Raw genomic sequence first — 25286 nt, forward strand, 5'->3', positions numbered from 1 at the left:
CAACTAGTCTTGAAATCACATAGGCTTGATAGTAACAACACTTTGAACAACCTTTTCAGCAACCATCATTGACCACAGACCAAAAAATATCCAGATAAGAAAATTAAAAGTTTAGGTAAAGGTAATTTTTAACTGTACGTTTTAGCAATTATAAGGTATTTAGTGCTTGGTCAGTACTGTAATGCAGATATCAAAGACAAAGTTATTATCTACTTTTTACTATACATTTAAAGACTTTTATTAAATCCATCTTCAAGAAGTAAAATCAAGATGGCCAACAATACACAGTATAGTTTCAACCGGGGTAATGATAAAGAATCAGAATCTCATAATAACAAATGTAACAAACTTTATTTACAATTATTTACAGTATTCATTATGAATTACATTACAATGTATATTTACAGTATGTTACACTGAATAAATTTTATGTTCATATGTACATTACAGTAAATGAGTTTTATAAGTCAAATACATAAAAGAGTGGTATTTACCTCCAGAAAAAATATATTCTACTGTAATATTAGGTAACCTTTGGAGACAAGACAAAAATTCTTGTCTAAAAGATTCAATTTTTTTCCAGAATTATATAACCAGAAACCTCCTCAGTAAATAAAAGTGGAAACTTTATTTGATTTCATACAAACCCGTAATTCATTGAGAACATAAAAAGATGCGTAACTACATTTTTGAGAATTTCTGTTTTACATATTTAGTTTTTTGGTAATAACAATGTAATGAATGAATAAAGTTAAGCCCTTGCCCCAATTTTTATGCAGGTAAAAATTATGGTCACTAAGCGTTCATAGACCAAAACTGAGACCTAAAATTTCGAAAAAAGAACTATATTTATTATTAAAAAGTTATTTGAATATACCTACATATTTAATGCACCATCAGCTGGTTTAATCATGTTATTTAATACCAACAATGTTGTCAGTGTTTTTACGATAATGTAATTGTTGATGATGACATATTGACTGGTCTCCAAAGGGTTAAACCATCAATCAGCATGAGATAGTTACTCAATTTTCATTGGCTATGCAAAAGAGTCCCAAGTGTCAGGTGACGTTGTGTGAAGCCTATCAGTAATTACGATCTGTATCATCATCAAGTAATAATTAGAGCAATAACCCTATAAAAAAAGATATTCTAAACAATTTTGTGAAAATTGCAGTAGAAAACACAGAAAATAAAGAACTATTCATTAGAGATAGGTTCTGTACCCATTAGGAAGAATCTATACACAACGCTTTTAACAACATTTTACCATTACCAATACCAATAAAGTAACTACAGACTATTGCTGAAATTCTAATTGGAAAAATCAAGAAGCAAGACAGGTTAAAACTGTCAGCAAAGAGTTGTAAAAATTGTTGTATTTTCTGGTAGATTAAATATAATTTAAATTGGTGACAGAACAAAACAGTTTATACTTTATTTTCTCATAAATTTTAAATTATATAAAATGTATCACATTGATGCTTTGTATTTGATTAATGTTTCTGAAATTATCTTTTGGCATTCTTTCCACTTTTTCTCTTCTTTGCTGAGGGTGCCTCCACATCCAAGTCGCCCTCCTCATCAGGTACCGATCTGTTCTTGTCACTATTGTAATACACTATAGCTAGGTTATCTGGGTTGAGTTTACGTTTCTCTACAACATCCAACAATTCCAAAATTTTCTTCTTGAGTCCAACCTCAAGACTTCGGCTGGTTCTCTCGTCGAACTGAGACAAGCGATGGTGAGAGTCTCTGAACTGTCCGTCGAGGGGGGCTCGAGGGGAGGTGTGACCTGGGGTGAGGTGGGGGAAGGAGAGAGGGATAGAGTGGGACTCGGAACTAGGACAGGGAGAAGTGAAGGCTGTGGAGGCCTCACCCCCGTCACATCCCCGACTGTAGCCGTGGACTGTGTGGGGATCATTACCAAATACTACTTCTTTGTTCACGAGGGGTCTCCGGTCTGTGAGTTTATCGGTGCAGTGATGACCTTGGTAGAGGACAGAGAGGTCATCGCTGGGAGCAAATTGTGTGTTGGCAACACTGACCAGTTGGCTGCTGTTACCGTGTTAGTTGAGACCACTGGAGTCAGAAATGTATCCAAAGATAAGCCCAAATGTGGATTTTTTATTTTCTTCCTTCATAGTTACTAGATTTCCTCCATTTATCTCATCTGAAAATATGAAAACACAAATTTTATAAACATTTATTGAATATAACAAACCATATAACAAGGTAAAATGATCCGAGTTAAAATTTAGATCACAAATGGAAGACAATCTGCCTAAATTACTTGCCAGTAACAGTGAGAGATTTGCTCCAAATAAAAACTTCAGTTAACAATTAATTATAAGTTATGTACATTAAACGTAAACAATCTATTTTGCCTGGTAATTAATGCATTTCACCATACATTGTGTTACTGATTACGATACTTAATTACTAGTAGTACATGGAAAAATTCATGCGTTTTAAGTAAGTAGTGTTTTGTAATTCTACCGCTGTAACACCACAGTGATAGGTGCCTCACACTTGTGCACTGAGTAACTTCATTATTTGGCAAGACATAGTGAAATAAAATGGCTCCATCCCACCAATAGTGAAATACAAGCTATTATTTGTTTTAATAGCGCTTAAGGCGTGAAAACAGCTGTAATTCATCGTCAGAATTGTTAAGGGTATGGACAAAACATGAGTGATGAAATGACATGCAAATGGGTAATCACATCTTTCCCCATAAACTTCACAGAGTTGGCGATAAATCTCAATCGGTTTATTGTGCTTAACCAACAAAAACTGTATTACCAATCGCATTTCACAACTCCTGGGATAATCAATTACGTAAAAATTTTAAACTGCTACTGTAAAACAACAAGGAGCGACAGTAACCTGTCACTAACATGGCTGGATAGCCACTGAACAGAGAAACGACCTGACCTGACATCAAAATGGCCGTGATAGTCCGCCCCTAGCGGCTACAGAGCAAAATGTAATCTACTTTCTGCATAGCCCTCCTTATACTCTGTTGTGAGCGATAACGCTTGAGCACGACCAGAGAAGAGGTTCATCTTCTCCGCATACTTAGCTATGTAAACTACAAGTGCTAGAGTTGCATCAGTTGCCTGACAAGTGGATCAGACTTGTGAGTCCAAAATGTCACGTTTCTTGGTCAGTAGAGAATCACTCGAAATGTTGCTCTCAACCGTCAAGGTTGAGAAAGTTCCAGATGGAATGCAGTTTACTGTGTTAAGAGTGTACTCAATTTAAGATCGAGAGTTTAGCTCTTTCTCTCTCTCTCCCCACCATCCCTCCACCCCTCCCTCCACCCCCCTACTCACTCACTCTATCACCATCCCAGCCAGTTTAGGAGACTAAACACTACTACTAAAACTTTCCAGGCTTAGACGATCTTGATAAGACAACATTGTCTATCTCTTCATGGATTATTTATTACTTGTTTCACATCTTACTTTTTCATTATTATTTTTAGATTAGTACACTCAGTTATTTTCAAACTCTTATTTAATTTTACTTGTAAAATTTAAAACAATTTTTAAACCAATTAAAATTTTGAAAAATGTTCTGAACTAGTGGAGAACAAACATTGCTATATCAAATTTCTCAATACTGTTTAGTAATGGGACAAAAGCATTGTAATGTAATTCCATGCCAGTGGCACAATTTCATGACTTTATTTTAAACATAACATTTTGTTAAGTAGGTTATTTGCTTTCCACAATTTTATAACTACTGAATACGTACAATAACATTGTTATCGCTTCTGTATAAAATACAGCATCTGAAGACTTATACACGATTTCAGAGCACAGTGTGTAGGTTTAAATGAATCACGATGCATTTGAAAACATAATTATTGTAGAGGACAGCTAGCAATATCTTACCACTCTGTGAATGCTTCTGCCTTGCGTGCGATTCCATCTTGTACTTGTTCCTGAATACTCTGCCACATCACTTCCATCCTCATCATCCTTGGAGGTATCATCTGCAGCAACAGAAGTCGTCTCTTCCTCCTCTTCCATGGGTTCTGACTTTATAACTACAGGAACAATTTCAGGAACTATGGTCTCAGGTTCATAGGAGTGGAGGAATGATACTGTGATGACTGGAGGTTTGATACCATCAATCTGCCAACAAAATGCTTATGTTCACTCGGTATCCCCTCTCATTTTATCCAGAAAGCTTTAACTTTGAGCTAATTAAACATGGTGAAATTAAGTAGAACACTAACAAATAGGGAGAAAGGGGGCTGGGTTGGAATAGTATAGAAATTACACCAATTACAAAAACAATTTGAACACTGGGGTGACAAAATGCATATTTCTTTCTGCTGACTTAGGGATGTGATTATACCACTCATGCATGGACAAAGATTGAGGTGAAATAAAGTCACAGGGATGTGCAGTAGGGAGAAGTAACAATATTACACAGTCACCGTCAGCCAACAAAATATACTGACTGAAAGTTGCCATTTTCAGTCTTTATCTCGTCTTCACAATTTATTTTGTCATCAAACAATGAACTTTTACACATAAATGCAGGTTTTACCTGTTCTTGTTTGTGCCCAACGAATGTTGTCTGGAAAGTCATCGAAGGATCTGACGATTCATCGCAGTTCACCATTACGTCCTGCACAAACACTGATTATTATAACATGTACCAAAGTCAACAATTTTATATATCAGCAGAGAGTCATAAGTAAGTCATAAATTTGGCCATTAAATACATATTTGTACAATAGGCTACGTCATACAGATACATACAAATAAAAGCAATTAACATATACAGTTAAAACTACCTACAGACTAACTTTGGAAGACTAGACTAGATATATCACTTTTAAAGAACTCGTCAATTTTGTAAAAAGGATTGTTCAACAGCCAATTATATAAAATATTTCTAAAACTATTGAAGCTACTATAATGAGCAGAAATGTGCAGTCTATTAAATAGCCTTATGCTAACAATTTCATAAGAGAATTTAGTTTTATTTAAACCTAGCAAAAGGTACATGAATTTGGTGAGAATTTCTAGTAGCATAAGAGAGTGAACATGCTCATTGAGGACATAATTATTAACATTATTTTTTGCAAAAAGTAGACAAGATAAAATGTATAGATTTACAACAGTTAGTATTTTACTGCAAATAAAGAAGGGTCTACAGTGCTCAAGACAATGGGCGTTGTTGAGAATTCTGACTGCTTTCTTTTGAATAATCAATACTTCATTTATACTGCTACAGTTACCCCATAATAATAGTCCATATGTAATTACACCTTGAAAAAGGGCAAAGTAAACCATTCTAAGATAGTGTTTTTCTACATAGTGCCTCAAATGGTACAAGAGATATATGACCCTGCTCAATCTTTTACATACATTATTTATATGAGAATGCCAGGTCAACTTTGAATCCAGAGTGATACCTAATAAATTAACCACATTATCATTACAATCAGCTTGAAGTCTTAAGGAGAAAACCATATTTTGAGTTTTTTCTAAATTCAACAACAGAACATTTGATTTATACCATTCATCTGCTTCATCAATCATACATCTTAGTTTAAGCACTCTTTCATTTTGATTATTTACTGTTGTAAAAAAGTGACATCATCATCAAACATTACTGATTTATAACTCACATTGTACTCAAGATCGTTAACCATAATTAGAAATAAAGTAGGGCCCAGAACTGATCCCTGTGGCACGCCAAACTTTACCTCAGAAGATTTGGAAAGATTGCCATTAGTAAAAAATGTTCTGTTGCCGATAACTGAGGTAGGATTTAAACAAAGAATTTTGAATGCCTGTTACACCATAGAATTTAAGTTTTCTCAACAGGATGTCGTGATCGACACAGTCGAAGGCCCTGGAGAGGTCGCATAGAACTGCGCAGGTGTCAAAGCCTGCATCGAAACCAGCCAAGACGCCCGAAACAAGTCCCCCAACTGCATCGGTTGTCGACATCCCGGCTCTAAAACCAAACTGACTACAACTAAAGAGATTATTTGTTTCAAAATATAAGTTAACCTGGGTTTTAATGATGGCTTCAAAGACTTTAGAAAAAACTGGTACCAGAGAGATAGGCCTGTACGATTTAACACTTCTATGATCACCCTTCTTAAAGATTGGCACAACCTTTACACTTTTAATTTACTAGGAAAGATTCCCTCTTTAAGCATTGCATTTAGACACATGGTAAGAGGGACATTCACTCCATTGCACACCAATTTCACTAAATTATTTGAAACATTATAAATATCAGAGATATAGACATACTGTTGAAATATCTCCTGTTTTATACAAAATAACAATTAAAGAATGATCAAATGTACGGTTTGGAGTTGATTAATAATCAACAAATTCATAATAATAAGTAGAAAAAATTAGGAAAACTTATAAGAACATAATATAAATTTACAATTGGGTGATAATAAATTTGGAAAAGTTGAAAAATTTACATATTTTGAAGTAATATTATTAAGCCAAAACAGAAAATTATGAAATTCAGATCAAGCCAAAGTCCTGCATATAACTTTTATCAGCATTGCTACAGGAGTCCAATAATGAAATTCCCTGACTTATCCCTGATTTCCAGACCAAATTTTTCATTTTTCCCTGACTGTTTTCGACGCAATCCCCAGGGTTTTTGACAATTAATGGGTGGAAAAAAAGTGGTGTTGAGGCTAACAGGGTGGCAAATATAAAAAAGCAAAAAATAAAGTGAACACAGTTTAACACGTACAAAAAGATTGACTTAAACGATCTTTTACAACACAGTAAGTTTATTTGTGTAAAGGGATTTTATATTTTTCCCTGACCAACGTCGAAATTCCCTGACTTTTCCCTGACTTGAGACCGGATTCCCTGACTTCCAGTCCTGTTTTTTCCCTGACTTTTCCATGACTTCCCTGACCTGTAAACAAGTTATCAGAAACTTCTGGCATTTTAAAATATCAATAATATTCTCATTACCAAGCAAAATGGGTTCCACCAGGGGAAATCTACATCAGCTATCTTCAATTTCATCAATGATCTTACGTAATCTTTAAACAACAGATACGAGGTGTGGCTATAAAAAAAAAACTGGACTGCGGCTGAAGAAAATCTTATTTACAACTTTTCACAATTTGATATTATCCCCTCAATGTTTAATATTATCCCTCTCAATGTACTCCCCACCTTGGACTCAACACCACCTTCCATTGTGCGTAACAATGCTGCAGATCGTTTTCCGAAATCCTGTTCATGACTTCCGTTGTTTTTTCTTTTACTACTGCAACAGTCTCGTTCCTTTCAAAGCTGTGACTTTAAGAAATAATTAAAAATCACAGATAGCCAAATCAGGTGAGTAGTGTGGATGGGGACGTTGTGTTTGGCTAAAAGTGTCTTGACTGACAAAACATTGAGCTTTATCCAGGTGGAAGAACTATGATGAACTGTTTTTTTAACAAAGCATTCAGTTTTCTCCACGCTCCATGCTCATGTAAGGTAGTCAGGACAATTATGTAGAATGCTGATTCACTGTCCCTCTGGTACCCAATCAATGTGCACAATCCCATTGGTATAAAAATAACAATCATCATTGTCGATCGACACGTTCGACTTTCGGCCTGTCCACATTGGCCAGTACATGTGGACGTGTCGAGCGACATTCATCTCGTAGATTAGTGAAGTGGTTTTAATTTACTTATAACTAAAAAAATGAGTGATGAAGAAGATGCTGTGGCGGCTGCTACTGCAATTATCATTGCCACAGTTGCTAACCCAGCTGGACCGTCGTCGCCGCCCAAGGAGGCTTTGGGTACGACCTAGCCTTGTTCGAGGAAGAAGAAAGTACAGCACTGAGGAGTTCATTAAAGATTTACTACTGGATGATGTAGACGAGCTCAATTTGGAGTACCGATGTAATGCCGGATTCAAAATTTTTTTTCGAATGAAAATTTCAGATTTTGAAAATCTGTTAAATATGATTGCACCAAAGATTAATCGAAAAAAACACGAAATTCAGGCAAGCAATTCCAGTCAGCCAGCGCCTTGGGGTAACGCTTCGTTTTTTGGCAACTGGATATTCATACACTTCATTAAGTTACCTCTTCAAGATATCAAAACAAGCTATTTCATATATAGTTCCAGAAGTTAGTGATGCCCTGATAGAAGCGCTCCAGGATTATGTCAAGGTAAGATAAATTGACACAATTGTTATTTTATTATTTTTATTGAAATTAAATTACGTCAGAACATTAAACACATTGAATTAGAAAGAATTTAACAATTTTTAAAAGTTTCAACTCATTAAATTAGAAAAAAGTTTAAAAATATGGAATTAGGAACATTTTAAAAAAGGGAGACTTAAAAAAAGGGTAAAAATATAAAATTAGGAACATTTTAAAAAGATAGAATTATAAAAAGGTTAAAAATATAAAATTAGGAACATTTCAAAGATGTAGATTTAGAAAAAGTTTAAAAATATGAAATGCAAAAGAGTTTAAAATTAATAAATTGAAAAAGATTTTTGAAAGAATAAAGGGAAAGAATAAAGGAAAAGTATACAAATAAAAAAGTCGACATTAAATATAAAGTTAGATCTAATATAATTGCTGAGCTCTTTTTCGGTAAAAGTCACTTTGTCCTTCCGAGTTATCAATTATGGGATCAGAATGAGTGGATGCAGGGGATTGTGAGGCAGAAAAGAATGTAGATCAATATGGTGGGATTGATGTTGGAGAGATGGAGTTGATGAATAGGGCGATAACTGGGGTTGATAAATATGATTTGGTAATGTATGCATTGGTGGTTGTTGATTGAAAACGGGCGGGGCATTGTATGAGTAAGCTGACATCCCCATCTCTCCCTCAAATAATATTTTATTAATTATTTATTTGTTGGGCGGAAAATCTTGCTTGTGGTGAAGAAATGTTTCTTAGCTTAATAGCTACCTGTTCTCCAAATAAATCATATTCTCTTTGTCTTTTCTCTTTGACTGAATAGATCTCAATATGTTAACCGCCTCATTCATGATCGGAGGAGAATTCGAACTTACTTTACGTTTTGTGATTGGTTTTTTTGGGGGAGGTAAATGTTGATTTAAGCGGTTTACTTGAACTTGCATTATTTTCCTCTGCGTTTGATTTCTCTGCCTGGCCCACATTTCTTTCTCCGTTATTTTCCTTCAGTACTTCTTCGAACTCTTGATCTTGTGAACCCTTTAAAAATGCAGTTATATAGATCCCCTGTTATAAAAGCAATTTTTATTATTTTTCCTAATAAATAAAATATTTTGATTAATTTTTTTTTACTTCTTTACAGATGCCACGAAATGCAGAGGAATGGGAATATGTTGCAAAAATTTTCAACGACAAGTGGAACTTTCCCAACTGCGTCGGCGCGATAGACGGCAAACATATAAGCATTCAAGCTCCAACAAATTCCGGCTCGGAATTTTTCAATTACAAGGTTTTTTTTTTTAGTATTGTCTTACTCGCTGTAGTTGATGCTAATTACAATTTTATATATGTGAACGTTGGCTGCCAGGGAAGAATTTCCGACGGTGGAGTTTTCAATAATACGTTTTTTAATAAATGTTTAGATAACAACACGATGCACCTTCCCTCGCCAAGCCCTTTACCGCACTCAAGCCTTCCAATTACCTACGTCTTTGTGGGAGACGAAGCTTTTTAAACTTACTCCTAATGTTTATGAAGCCGTACTCCGGATCGCACAATAAGCGAACAAAACAAAGGATATTCAACTACCGGACTAAGTAGGTTTTTCGAAGAGTTTCTGAAAATGTGTTTGGTTTGATGTCTTCCAGTTTTCGTGTATTCAGGAAAGCAATGTTATTGGAACCAGATACAGCAACAAAAAGTGACATTGGCTGCTATTTATTTGCATAACTATTTGAGGAAAAGCGGATCAAGAAATGTTTACTGCCCAGCGGGGATGTTGGACACAGAATTATCTGAGACAGGAGAAGTTATTCCAGGCCTATGGAGGCGAGATCCAGCCACCAGCCAAATAAATAACTTGCCTGCAGTCCCAAGGAGAAGTTGTACTGATGCTCAGAAAATTAGAGATGAGTTTGCAGAATATTTTCTCTCTCCAGCAGGGGAATTTGCACTTCCAATACGATAAATGATTTGACATTTTTGTTTGTTTTTATAAATTATAAAACGGCCAATAATATGTTAATGCAAAATGATCTAGAGAACTGGAAAATATTGGATGGTAAAGAAACAACAAAAAAGGGGAGAGGTTCCAGGAAAAATCTTCTTAGCAGAATTACGGCAGTCGCCGTTGTTCAGAGTATTTTATGAAATTAATGTTTCCTAAAACTATTCCTGTACAAAAAAGCCTAATTTGCTTCTAAATTGCATGAAACGTAAAATGAAATTTTAAGGAACGGAATTGCATGAAACGTAAAATGAAATTTTAAGGAACGGAATTGCATGAAACGTAAATGAAATTTTAAGGAACGGTCTACGAGCTGTAGAAAAAAAATATTTAAATCCCTACAAATCCGGTTCCCTAAATAAAAAAAGTTTTAATTTATTGTTATAAAATAAATTATAATATATTTCAGCAGTAGTTTTCCATTTCGGTGATTTTTTTTACTATAGATTTCAAATTACCTCTGAATCCTGTGTGTCTCTCGGTTTGTTTTTATCCAATAAAAACATGAGGCTTTTGTAAGCAAACCATTTGCTTTTGTAGGTATCTTCAGCACCCAAACCTGTCTTCTTCGAATCTATTTCTTTCTTCCTTTCCCTGGCAAATTGACTTTGTAAATTTTTTTATCTTCTTTTCCACTTCTTGTTTCTCAATACCGAACGACACTGCCATTTCCATAAGTCCGTCATGTCTTTTATTTTTATTTTTGTGATTCGGGTCACTGGCGTTCCATAGGTAACTCCGATCCCGATACATAAGAATAAAAGTTTATAACTTCTTCGTCACTAAAATTCATTTTTGTAAAAAGTCGAACTGAAGTCGAAGCGACACGTCCACACTGCTGGTTTCCACTCGACTGCCTTTGATCCGGACCGACCTGATTCGGGTTCGGTTCGACTCGACACACATGGTTCGACAAAGTCGGGCGACATGTCCACACTTGTTCGACATTGTCGATCGACAAAGTCGAAATGGTGTCGATCAACAAAGTCGAATGGTGTCGATCGACATAGTGTGGACGCAGCTTTAAAAATCGTTTAAACCATTCAAACACTTCTGTTCGTGATAAAAAGTTATCACCATTCGAAATGTTTCACTTGCAGAGTTTAAAAGTTTGAAAATGTAACATCAAAATGCGAAAACGCAAAATTATTTTTGGATTACCAATAAAAGGTACGTAAAAACCTATTTAAATAATGATACAGCTTATATTATGAAAACATAAATTCAAGAAACATATGCGTAGTTTATATTTTATACTTTCCAGATAATAATTCATTATTTTGTAATTTGGTTGTGTATATTCAGTTATTTCAATAAACATATCAAAAATTACTATACCATAAAAACTTAAAAAAGAAAACTATAATGTTTTTTAATAGGCTCCTTATTAAATGCTCCATTGTTAGTAAACATTCAGTTATCTATTGTTGGTAAACATTCTGATCTGATTATAACAGATAAACAATCTGTAATGTACAATAATTTGTTTTATACTAAATACTTACGATTTCTGGTTCCTGTTTAATGTAAACATCAGACTCTTCAATGTCGATAGACTCATCACAGTCCTGAAACATCAGCAAACAGTTACATCGTACTTCTAATACACAATTTATCCTAACCTTGTAATTGCAAGAATACACAAAGTGTACTTGTGCTCATCAGAAAAAAATAGCAGAATTTAGACAAAATTTATATAATTGAACAAATTTTGAAACTTTCAATTTCCATATTTTCAATATGTAATGTTCAAAATAAAAAAAAGGTTTAATCTGTCCCCCCAGCACAAATTCTAGATACACTACTGGCTCACACATGGGTGAAACTGTTTTTAAAACTTTATAAAATGACAGCATTTAAAACTTGTAACCACTCTAACCTAAATTGCATAAACCTCAGGTATATCATTTTTTAAAATCCTTATTTAGAACTTAAATTAGTTGTAGAGTGGGCTTACCTTTTTCTCCTCCGTAATTCTATCCCTGAAAATAAAAAAAAATATGTATTTATTGAAAGACAACAAATTATCTACAAATAACATAAAATTGTAGCAAATCCTCATTATTGAAATAAAAAAGTATATTTAACCAAATATAGAACTATTTCAAAAACTTTTTTTGTGTACTAAATCTCTAAGTTTTTAGTTTATTAAGTATTACTTTTAATTTCTATAATAATCAGCTTAAATTGTCCACACAACTTTTAAGTGCATGTTAAATGTTCTAAAACCATGCTTTTTAACCAAAAAAAGCTTTGGCTGTTTTTGCACATACACTTATCATTAAAAAATTATCTAACAGCAAAAGAGTTAAAAGATATATGGAGATCTTTTCACAAAAGAAAAAACTGAAACAAACCTGACAAGGACGTTGTTTGACATTGCCCTCTCTGTCTAGGGTAACCCAGGACTGGATAGTTTCGCCATGAAGGAACAGCGAGGGCACAGCGTCAGGCTTCAGTGACTTCTTGCCGTCCTTATCCTCTTCCCAGAGATCTGGCTCAAAATGAATCTGAAATATTTAAAGAGAGTCAAATGTTACTCCAAAAATAATTTTAGGAAGTATTTATGAAAAAACTTATTTAGAAAAACTCAAACTAGGTACTATAGTTGCTAAATTAATTTGTTGGTGCCATAAATGATATCTCATTTCAAAGTAACATGAAATATCAGTACTTTTAATGTACGACACTTTTGAAAGTAAATTAACATATTATTTTGACTAAAATGACCAATTTAATAATTCAAAGAAAACAATAAACCTATTGGTAAACTTTCATTGTGGCTACTGAAGAAGATGCATTATTACCATAATCTTTTTTTTTGTCAATGTGCTCTTGAAGAATGAAGAATATTTTAATAAAAATAAACCATTACAACTAAGTACAAAAGGACCTGACAGAACATATGACCACACAAATAGACAAGACGGATGTACTGCTCTTTGAACTTTTGACCTCAAAATCTAAACAGTTCTTCCGGGGACCAAGGGGAACCTATGTACCAAGTGTGAAGTCTGTAGGAGCTCTCCCATAAGAGTTTTGTAAACACAATTTAAAACAACTGTTTTTAACACCACTTTAACTTAATTAAATAGATTTTGTTTCATTTGCCGCGGTTGGCACCTGCTTGGAACACGCAAACCGTTGAGGGCAGTGTTGTAATGATCGTGCACGGTCCACTTGTGCTCTTAAGTGCAAGAGGAAGCTGTAGTAAATTAAATATTGTTTTAGTATATTAGACCATTTACCATCAACTTTTTCATATGTGCTTGGGCCTCCAATGACAGGTTTAACAATGAATAATTTTAACTTTCAAATTGCAGTTTAGTAGTAAAACGCCAAAACCGGAACATTTTTAATTGTTACAGACACAAAACTTTGGTTAATGTCTGCAAATAATTTGTTTTATATGTCTAGACGCAGAAATAAACAAGCTTAAGTTTAATTTAACTCCCATAATTTTAGCTCTATTAGTTATTTTGTGGTTAACGTTAAAACTTTGGTATGTATTTGATCTGACCAGCCACATACCACTTGAGTAAAGCTACAGTATATGCTGTATGCACTCGCGCAATGGTTGAATAGGTGGCTATGAAACTGAGACAAATTCACCCAGCCAAACACAAATTGCACCAACTAGCACTTCCCTGCTCTGCTTCCGTAAACTTCATGATGTCTATCATATTTTCTCTAGCTTTGTGTGTTTTGCATGGGACGAGTACCTGACAGAGCATGCTGTCCCGAGAGGGTGTCCAGTCCTGCCTGTCGATGTTGTGGAGCCACTGCTCCCTAAGGTGAGGGTCTGTAGGCAGAACTCACTAATGTGCAGGACTCTGACGTGTTGGTGCATGCCAGAGCGCAGCACGTCACGTGTTGGCTGTAACAAGTCATGATCTCTATCATATTGTGTTCTGCAGTGTGGAGGATTAAGGAATCTCAGTTTTCTTACTAAAACATACAATTTGACTACTATTTGCTAGCAATAAAAGAGTTTTTGACAGTGAAGAGAAATTATATAAAAAGGAAACAGATCTTGCGCTCTCTCTCTCTCTCTCTCTCTAGAGCCAGTTAAGTAATGAAATAACCGATCACTGAGGTTGGATTTTTTCAAAATTTATCATTTAAAATAACAATGATAAGAAATATACCTAGGGCCTCTTTTGCAAATGGGCCAGATGTGTCCAGGTCCAGGGGAGCAGGGAGAAGGTTTTAGGTCTTATGGGGCGCAAACAAGGGATTATTATAAGTGATAAAACAATATAGTAACTACAGATGAATAAAGCGGAAAACTATGCATCATACTAAAGAACACATACACCAATTTGCCTTTTAAAAAAACCATATTGACTTTAAAGATGACATTTATAGGAATAAGGAAATTTACAAGCTTATTATGGATAACATTTTTATAAAATGTTACAAAATGTTGTGAATATTGAAATTGGCCAAAATTATTCATATAGAGTTTGTGCCCTTTCTTATATTATTGGCAAGACTTTATGTGATGTCAAACAATGTAAAGAAGATGCCTTAAGATATTGAAGGCATAGGGTTGTATATTTGGCATTGACAATTACTGCCAAAGATGTTATAACCAATAGCAATATTTTTTCATGAAACTAATATCATATACACCACTAATTAAGCTTGTTTCAATATATGTAAGATGAAACTAAAATATTAATGTATTTATTGACAGTAATCTACATTTTTACTTTGCAATGCAGGATTTTCAGATCAAAGTGAACACAATAAAACTAACCTTGTAGTTTTTACGTTGTGAAGAATACATGTGCCTATGGCTGTCACTTTGGTTTTTATTTGGATGACTCCAGGACATGTAATTCATAGGAAGGACATTACTCATCTTACATGTGAAAGTTGAAACTGTAGCTATTAGCTCCTTCTCTGTTTTTAAACAGTCCATATAATTTTCTCTTGTTAGATCTTTACTCACTTTTATCCAGTTTTCCTTGATAACACCAATGTTGGGAAATAAATCTTAATTAACTGAGCAACAATCAGAATATGCATGAAGAAATGTAAATGGTAAGGGATAACTTCCAGTTTTACTTACAGAATGCTTTCGTTCTTAACTTAGTATGCTGACCTTAATACAATAGCTGGTACAGGAATGTACATGGACACACTGTATTACACATGTTACCCTACTCTGTACAGGGTATAGAAAATTTCAGGCCATAATATAGGGGTAGAAATCTACACACAAAAAATTAGATTTTTATCACTGTGTCATAAGTTATGCATTTATTATTACAAAACTTTTCATCAACAGGTTTCTACCAAGAAAATTCAATTTTAGTAAAATTAAAAAAATTAATAAGTTTTATAGGAGGTTAGAGAATATTTTTTTTATTAATAGGAGGAATTAACTGTACACCCAGAATAGTTTTAAAATGAACAAACTCAGATATCTCAAGTAAAGTGTGTTTGGCAAAAGTTTGAATAAGATCATTGTCTTTTTTATTTTCTTCCTCCTCTTTATACATACATAAAAATCTAAAATTTTCTATTTTGCATTTTAAAATTTACCCTTCAAAATTAAAAATCAATCCTAAACCTAATACCAAACTTGATTAAATGTTCATGTTACTAAAATGGAATTTCTTGCATAAAATCTCCTGTGGACAACATATTTTATAATATAAGTGCATTATTTTGACATAGTGTCAAGAATAATTTTTTCTTTTTAAACCATAATCATAGTTCAATATAAGCCCATTTTTCCACCAACACAGGACAATTTGTAAACCAATAAATAACACTGTATTGTTGGTTGCTGAATCTAGTAATTTCTATACATTACATAACTTACAGTCCTCGAGTCTTTAATTTATTGCATTGCCAGAGGTTGACATAGAATCACACACAACATTCCTCGGACTGACAATAGATGAAACTCTCTCATGGACTCACCACGTTGATAACCTGTGCAAGAAGTTAAACACCGGCCTCTTTGTCACCAAAAGAATTCACCACATCAGCGACATAAACACAGCAAAAACAGCTTATTATACCCTTTTCGAATCCCACCTCAGATACGGAATTGCTGTATGGGGAGGCACAACTGTTACCAACTTACAAAGAGTTCATATTGTTCAGAAAAAAAGTTATAAGAACTCTCAAAGGTCTGGGGCCCAGGGACAGCTGTCGTGAAGGCTTCAAAGATCTTGGAATCATGACGGTTATGGCTCTATACATACAGGAAGTGGTCCTTTTCGCCGATAGGAATGAACTCCCTCGAGGAACAGATGTACACCACCATAACACTCGACATGCTTGGTAACTACATCCTGCCAGCGCACCATCTGTCACTGTATGGAAAGAAGCCATCTTACATGGGACGAAAGCTGTTCAATGCTCTACCAGTCGACATCAAGGCTCAGAAGGGGAAGAATTTGAAGACATCACTGAACGGGAATGACCAGACCTTTCTACACCTTGGAAGAATTTCTATACACCGAAACGAATGATATATTGTACCTTTACTTTATCCATAACCATTGTAACTTTTGACGCCATTACATTTCTCAATGAAAATTGTAAATAAAGAGATTTTGACTTTGACTTATTATTCAATGAAGAAATCTCATTAAATTTTAGTATTACCAAAAAATAAAAAAATATGTTTGTGTGAGCACAGCTACTTCACTGTCCTTACCTATCTCCAACTGTGGCAGCTGTAGTCTTTTTCTTCCAAACACCTTTTTTAGGATCACTTTTGGTTGTCTTCCGCTTCTTGCTTTCCACTTCATTATCCTGGAACAAAATACTACTGTCACTCACTATACGAGGGGGTACCAAAAAAATTGAAATTATTTTTACTAGTACAATGTGCTGTAGAAGTGGGGGGAGAACTTCATGAATCACCCTGTATTTAATTTTTTTTTTATTCAAAAAGCGTATTCCCTTCAAAGTACTCTTTATTATACTTTATAAATTTGTGCAACCGTTGCTTCTGTTGACGGTCTGAAAGCACAATTTCTTCCATTTTCTGAACATCTTCATCTGTTCAGGCAGTCGATGTACATCTGGGATGAAGCTTGTCATCAATTATAGACATGTCACCATTTTTAAACCCAGATAACTACTTGTAAACTTGAGTTTTTCCCGCAGTGGCATCTTTGTACACTGTGTTCAACATTAAAACAGTTTCAATGACGTTTTTACCAAGCAGAAAACAAAATTTCACAGCTGCACACTGTTCACACTCAAAATTGCCAACATAAAAAAGAAAATTGCACAAAAAAAACATCAGAAACAGCAACTATAGGAGAAAAAAACAAACCAGGTCGATGATTCGGACGACAGAAAGTCTTGTCTATGAATTGCTGATAGTCATTTTCCTTTACGGTATCGTCTTTTGGAAAAGAAAACATAAGTCCCAACAATGCGAGTACTTAGGTAATTGCTTTTGCAACTCAGTATGCTACATCCTAGAGGCATACAAAACAACGTGAATCACCCAAGCACACATGGAACACCTACACATGAACGTGAGTTCCATCAATGCGAGTAGTTATAACCATCATATGCTATAGCAATGTTTAGTGACGTGTAAATCAACAGGAGAAACTCATCTTGCTTCAACAAAGAATTAGGCGATAACTGAATATGGAAGGCACAGCACTGCAGGCAGCACAAGCGATAGACAATAGACAATAGACAAATTCTTTATTTACAAATTCTTTGAGAATTGTAACTCGTCAAAATTTGTTACAGATCATATAAATACAATTGCGTAGTTTACAAACAATGAATTTACAGGTAAATGTCCAGTTTGGTTGTTAGTTTTGCTCTCTGTTCAGGTATTCTTCTAACGAGTAGAATGGATTTTGCAGCAGCCACAGCTTCACCTCCTTCTTGAATTTTGCCGCACCATGTCCCTTCAGGTCTTCTGGCAGGTGGTTCCACAGTTTTAAACCCATGTAAGAGGGCTTCTCCTCAAATAGAGAAAGTCGATGCCCAGGAAGATGAAAATCTGTCACTCGTCTTGTGTTGTAATGATGTGTGTTACATCCTCTGGGAAAACCTCTCTCGTGCACACAGGTTACTGCCTCCAGCACGTACAAGGATACAACCGTCAGAATTGAGAGGTTGATAAAAGCTGGTCGACAACTCTCTCTTGGCTGTAAGTCAGCAAGTGTTCTCACTGCTTTTTTTCTGTGTTACCAGCACATGTTGGAGATTTCCTGCAGATGAATTACCCCAGACCAGGAGACCATAGCGAAGGTTCGATTCAAATAAAGCAAAGTAGGCTGTTTTTGCAGAGGGTACATCACTTATTGATTTTATTCTTTTAACAACATACAGTCCAGTACCTAATTTCCTGCACAGGTTGTCAATGTGCGTTGTCCATTTGAGATCTTCATCTATTGTCACTCCCAAGTACTTTGCCTCTGATGCTGCTTGGACGTTAGGCAGGTGCACAGTTTGTTCCTTTTTTGGGCCCAATATGAGTTGCTGGGTTTTAGCTTTTAGCGATGGTATACGTCTCACGTTTGCAGGTTGACGTTCAGTGGTGGAGGTACGGCACAGAAGCCGGACCGTTTTCACACGTTCTGAATCAGTGCTGCCAACTGCCAGTGATTGATCCAAACCGAAAAACGGGAGCCTATTTTTGTTGTTTGAGAAAAGGACTATGTTTTTCGTGGAGTCAGTAGAGAAATTTCATCTAAGAAGTCAATCGAACATCAGTCACACCATTTTTAAAGGGTGTATGAAACAGAAGGGTAACGAAAGGGTTAAAATACCAAATGATAAAATTTGTCAGGGCATATGTTTTTAATTTAATACCATGATTAAAATACGCATTGTAGTACGGAGATTAAATTTTACAGTTACTCACATATAGTTTTTCCTTTTGCTTGGACTTTATAATTCCATTTTTCTGCATATAGATTCCTCCCTGCAGCTTTTCTGCACCGTCAACAGACGACTTCGGCTTGATCGAAAATGCTTCACTTCCTTGCTTGCGCTTGTAGTCATCAGCAGGAATATTGAGTTCAGATCTTCTTCTTCTTCTTCACTGGACCTGAAGGGAATTATAAGTTAAAGCTATGTGCATTGCAATATTTGTAGTATTACTAATTGATTTCTACTGTCTTATTTTAAGGTAGTAGAGCATTCGTTGGTTAAGGTTAATCATTATTTCATTTCAAAGTCACAGCCTTCTAAGATAATTTACCTTAAGACATATTTAAATAAATAAGGCCACATTGTTGAATTTTTCTTGTTTGATATACAAAGTCAAAGGGGATATCTGTAAATAAAAGGCTGAATCGATGTCAGCTACGTCACAAACAAATGATTTGCCTGAATGTGGTCACTTTTAGTAGATGGTGATGTAACTATTATTTATGTGTCTGACGGTTAATGTTAAGTGTGTAAAGATAAGAACAAAAAGATCCGAGAAAAAAGTATTTGTTCCATATTTTTAACCCTTTTCATATCCTCCATTTCGACCTCAAAAAAAACTGGTGTGATTTACATTTGTTTTCTTTTTTTGGAAGAAATTCCAACATCAATTAAAGAATTTTTCACATGTGCTTAAACAATGCAAATTGGCTTCAGGTTACACTCATGGGTTCATCATACACGTGTTGGACACCACCTGGGTCGAAACAAATTTATGTATCATTACAACTGAAATAACAATAAATATTACAAGACTAGAGAAAACTGTCTTATGTGATTAAATCCATTCAATTATTTTTAAAGTAAGTCTACAATCTCCAAACTCCCTGTACTTTTAATGTATAGCCTAATATTCATAAAAGAAGAGGTAGATATAACCTTTCCCCCTCCCATTATAAACTATGGGTTCCACCCCTCAACTCAAATCTTGCATATCAAAATTGACTCTTAAATAAGCTTCTTTTGTTGACTTGGGAGTTTAATTTGTAACCATTTAAATAGCTATAAATATCACTAAAGCCTATTTAAAATACTTGTACATGCCTAATTGAATAAAAATGTGTCATTGGTTGCTACTGATGCTTTAATCCATATAACCTGCTAATACAAATGGGTTTTCTACTTAAGTGGCACTAATTTACCTTAATTTCTATGTAAATTAATATTTTGAACACAGCCACCGAATTATTTCCTATACCATATGTATGAGAAACTTAAGGTACACACAAGCATTAAGTACTGTTTCATATTCAGAATGTCCCATAAGTCAATAATAGTATTCAAGGATAAGTCAGCCTATTAATAGCTAGCACAAGTAACACGAAAAAGCAAATACAAATTGGCTTAGTTCCCAAGATAACATTTTCTAAAACTCATAAAAAGATGGATCCTGGAGGAATTTTTTTATGCATTATTGCTACAAAAGTATAATTTTATTTGTTTTAGGGGTAGGGTACGATAAGCGGACCCGGTTTTTTATATAGAAATTGGCAAACAATATTACTTAATCATAACCATCGATATAATCAATCGATACTGATTAATTATTTTTAACGATTAAATTAAATAATCTATATCAATAGCTGTAAACACTTTCAAATAATACTCTTAATGTAATATTTCAATTTTATATAAGTAACATTTGATTATTAAAAATGACAGTCAATTTTAGAAAACTACACAACATTGCTTTGAAAGACGATGACATGTTTTTCATGACTTCAACATGTTGGACTCGTGTGGAAAAACCCATTATGTGAAATTTGTGGGAAAGAAACAACTGTAACTGTGAGAGGAGCAAATATGGCCGTCTTCAGTTTTCCTAATTTTGGTTATAATAATTTGTTTGATCACTGTAAATATTAGATTCATATTCAATTTAAAACATATGATTGTTATTGAGAACTATAGATACTTTATATAGATTGATAGTCTAGGATTTGAGACGCGAATATTAGGTATCGATGATTACATTCTTCGATATAAAAAAACCGCTACCCGGTTTTAGTACTATTTTTCATAGAAATAAATTCAGAAAATTCATAAATGTACATCAACAATAACACATATGCCTATCAGTTAATTAATATCATAATTTCCTTGCAAAACTGAAAATACTTTATGTTTTAAAATATTTGAAATGACTAATTCTAAAATTGACCAGTTACTGCGTTACTGATGACCATCTTGATTTTAGCCCCATATGAATAATGTTAAGCCTGAAATACTTTTATACCCTTAGGCTGTAAATTTATTAGAGATGTTTCATTTTAAAATATGGCTGCGGTATAATAAGTGGCCACCAGCACAATCGAATTATCAATATTCATGATAATCTAAACTTCCAAAACCAAAATATTGAACCAAATTACTTTACAGGTAGGCCTATTTCAAACTACAGTATAGTTCAGCTGTTTTAATACCTAAAAAAGTAATAATGTAATGATGATTAAAAATTATTTAGGCTATATTTATAAAATGTAACAAAAAAACATTGGACATATAGTGGCTGGGCTGCAGTATAGTAAGATGCCACCACTGCAATCGTATCAGTGTACCAAATTATCGATTAGAAATACTTAAACTATCAAATACAAAAACATTTTAATTACAGTTAAAAAATTTACAACTAATGTTTATCAGCTCTTTTTAATGTATTAAATAACAATATTGTTCCAAATTAATTCAAACAATGTATAATCACTATCGCTTATATGGTATTTGAGTAATGGCCACTAGTATATGTGTTGTGTCACTAGCTGTCACACACATTTATCCTTAAAAACAGTAAAAAGTAACTAAATGTTAAACTGTTTTGTTTGTTACGTTTTATAGATACACATAACATAGATAGTTTTTTATTCATCAATAAATTTTAATATTTTAAATTTAAAACAGCTAAATTATATTATAATTTAAATAGACTTTAATAAGCGGCCTACACGTAATTCGTGTCAACATTTTTGTTTTTATAGTTTAATCATAAACATGATTGTACTGTGGTGGTGGCCTCTTATTATACTGTAGCCAGTGGCTGCATTACCACAACATAAATAACACTTGTACATTGACATTGTACTTGTGGCTATTAAAATTATTCAAGGGTAGGGTACGATAAGTGGACCCGGTTTTTTTATATCGAATAATGTAGTCATCGATACCTAATATTCGCATAAAAGTATCTATAGTCCTCAATAACAATCATGTTTTAAATTACAATATGAATTTAATATTTACAGTGATCAAACAAATTATTATTATAAACAAAATTAGGAAAACTGAAGACGACCATATTTGCTCCTCTCACAGTTACAGTTGTTCTTTCTCACAAATTTCACATAATGGGTTTTTCTGTACGAGTCCAACATATTGAAGCCATGAAAAACACGTCTTATTATCTTTCAAAGCAATGTTTTCTAAAATTGACTGCCATTTTTAATACTCAAAATTACTTGTGTAAAATTGAAATATTACCCTACGTGTATTATTTGAAAGTGTTTACAGCTGTTGATATAGATAATTTAAGTTAATAGTTCAAAATAATTAATCAGTATCGATTTATTATATCGATGGTTATGATTAAGTAATAGCGTTTGCCAATTTCGATATAAAAACCGGGTCCGCTTATCGTACCCTACCCTTATTCAAATAACATACACATGATTTTACTATGAATTAATTTGGAACGATATTAAAGAGCAGTTAAACCAATACACAAGTCATACAATACATTAATGAGCTGGTAATATTAATTAGGCCCTATTATTAAATATAATAAAATTAGAATGTTTGTGTATTGATAGTTTAGTCACTTCTAAACTATCATTACACTATGTTTTTTTAGTTTAGTTTTTCTTTGGTACCCTAAATAGATTTTGATGGTGGTGGCCGCTTATTATACGTCAACCAAAGTATAGTTGTCAGGCACCTAAAAAATGTAGAACCCACCTCGCACTAAATTTGTGATAACCAAGTTTATTAACCAAAATTTCATGAACTAGAGAACGTGAAATGTGGGGGAAATGTTCTGAAAGTTCCGTAATAGTGAAATGACGATTTTCACGGATTGTTTTTTGGATTTTCGCCACCAATTCATCACTAACAAGACTAGGCCTACCACTGCGACGCTCATCATGAACATTGGTTCTTCCATTTTTAAACTGGACGCACCACTTACGCACTACACCTTCACTCATTACATTGTTCCCATAAACTTCACAAAGTTGCCGATGAATCTCAATTGGTTTATTGTGCCTAGCCAACAAAAACCGTATTACCGACCGCAATTCACAACTCCTGGGATATTCAATTACGTCAAACATTTTGAACTGTCATAACAAGGTGCAACTATTCAGTATTCAGAAACCTAGAAGCCACTGCCAAGTGCCAACTTCTCAGTCCCAGTGCCCACTGAATGGAAGGAGTAGGGTTGTTCTAGTGATGGGAGAATCGAAGGGTAGTATTCGAATACAGCCAGAGTATTCACATATTCGAATACATCAAAATGGATTCGAATACTTTTGAAATGAATACAATTTCTCTGGAAGAATTGAATTCAAACCTGGAGTATTCGTTTATTCTGACAAATAGTATTCAAATAAAATATCCAAGAGCTGTATTCGTATTCATATGAGGTTTAAAATGAATATATATATGGAGACTTTGAAAAGAATAATTTAGGGGAGATTCATAATTTGAAAAAATAATTACAAATTTTAATACTTGAAAAAATGTATAATTAATTGTATAATTATTAAATTTAAAAATACATATTATTTAAGAGTTACAGTTCTAAGCAATAAAGACAAATATATGAATATTTATTTTATATTGTTGTGTAAAAACAAAATATTATTGAGGTTTTCTGGCTTCAGTTTATTTTCTACGGTAATTAGTGACAAGACCTGCTGTGGAAAATAGTCTTTCAGGCGGAACTGAAGTAGCAGGTAAACAAAGATATTTCTTACGAGGCACCAAAATCCAAAGTATTCGAATACATATTCGAATACAGTGGTGAATTCGTGACAAACAAGTGAAATAACCCAGGAACAATAGATTGCGGGAAAGAAGTAAGACAGGTCTAGACCAGCTGTCTGTTAGAAACGCTCAGCTGAGCAAAAGTATTCGAATACATATTCGGATACAGGGGTGAATTCGAATTCACTGTATTCGATTCTTTAAAGTATTCGATTCTCCCAACACTAGGTTGTTCCGATACAAGTAATTACAAGGAAAGTATCGATATTTTTGTACCGAAACAAAGTACATTTGGTATCGATACTCTTGTTTCAATCATTTTACAGTGAATACTGTAAAAATACGAGTATTCGATTGAATATGCCGCGGAAGTGTTTGTGTTCCAGGCTACAATTCTAATTATGACGGAACAGAACTAAAGTTGGTATTTAGATTTCCAATAAATAATGATTTATGGCAAATATGGATTAGATTTATTTATCAAAAACAATGTCGAACCTATTAATAATAAAATTGTAGTTTGTGGAGATCGTTTTCTTCACAACGACATAGTTAGAGAAGATTGTGTCAAAAGAATAGATGGAAAAGTTCATAACTTTAAAATGGCAGATCAAAAATTGAGAAATGGATGATCTTTTCTTACATTATTTTAAAATCAACTCAGTTTCATGTTACAGACAAGAAAGACAATCCGAAATTAACTTCAAACAGTATAAAATGTATAGTTGTTGTAATTTTAGTAAGAATTTAAACAACTTGTAAAATTAGGACCTTGTTTATATTCTAATAACAAATGAAAATTGAATAGCCTTTTGTAAATCAACACATTTATAAAAAGGGGCCTCCTAAAGTAAGTTTGTCAATTTGCTTTCATACACTTTTACAAGTTAATATTTATTTGAAGGATGTTGAGATTACAATCAACTTGTTTGGCTTGGAAGCAATAAAAGTGATTTCCCGTGTATGTAATGGGCAGTATTACACGAAATATTAAGAATATCCCTCCAGTTTGTAGGTTTGCAATTCAGAAAAAAATTAATTTCTCGGTAGTTCGAATAAACCAAAATCTGAAATAGAGAGTATTTTCATAGAACTTTAAAATTATTGAAGTGTATTATAGAAGTACACTAAAAAGGTTTCCATAAAAAGGATTCACAAAGAAAATTATTGTACATAGACTTTTTA

General features: G+C 33.8%; 1 protein-coding gene across 2 annotated transcripts; it reads right to left on the reverse strand.

Moving 5' to 3' along the window:
• Window positions 1–324: 324 nt before the first annotated feature.
• LOC124363281 lies at window positions 325–23522 on the reverse strand. 2 transcript variants are annotated; one of them, XM_046818493.1, is made up of 8 exons: window positions 23073–23522; window positions 19057–19242; window positions 16870–16967; window positions 12145–12169; window positions 11693–11755; window positions 4567–4647; window positions 3903–4145; window positions 325–2173 (listed from the first exon to the last, which is right to left on the reverse strand). In XM_046818493.1, the coding sequence occupies exons 2-8, from the start codon at window positions 19102–19104 to the stop codon at window positions 2165–2167; spliced, it is 567 nt and encodes a 188-aa protein (XP_046674449.1). In that variant the 5' UTR covers window positions 19105–19242; window positions 23073–23522; the 3' UTR covers window positions 325–2164. The 2 variants fall into 2 exon arrangements, with proteins under 2 accessions (XP_046674449.1, XP_046674450.1); XM_046818494.1 differs by lacking the exons at window positions 16870–16967; window positions 19057–19242; window positions 23073–23522 and adding an exon at window positions 12545–12695.
• Between the last annotated feature and the right edge of the window lie 1764 nt (window positions 23523–25286).

Source organism: Homalodisca vitripennis, chromosome 5, assembly GCF_021130785.1.
Source record: "Homalodisca vitripennis isolate AUS2020 chromosome 5, UT_GWSS_2.1, whole genome shotgun sequence".
In the NCBI taxonomy this organism is placed as follows: Eukaryota; Metazoa; Arthropoda; class Insecta; order Hemiptera; family Cicadellidae; genus Homalodisca; species Homalodisca vitripennis.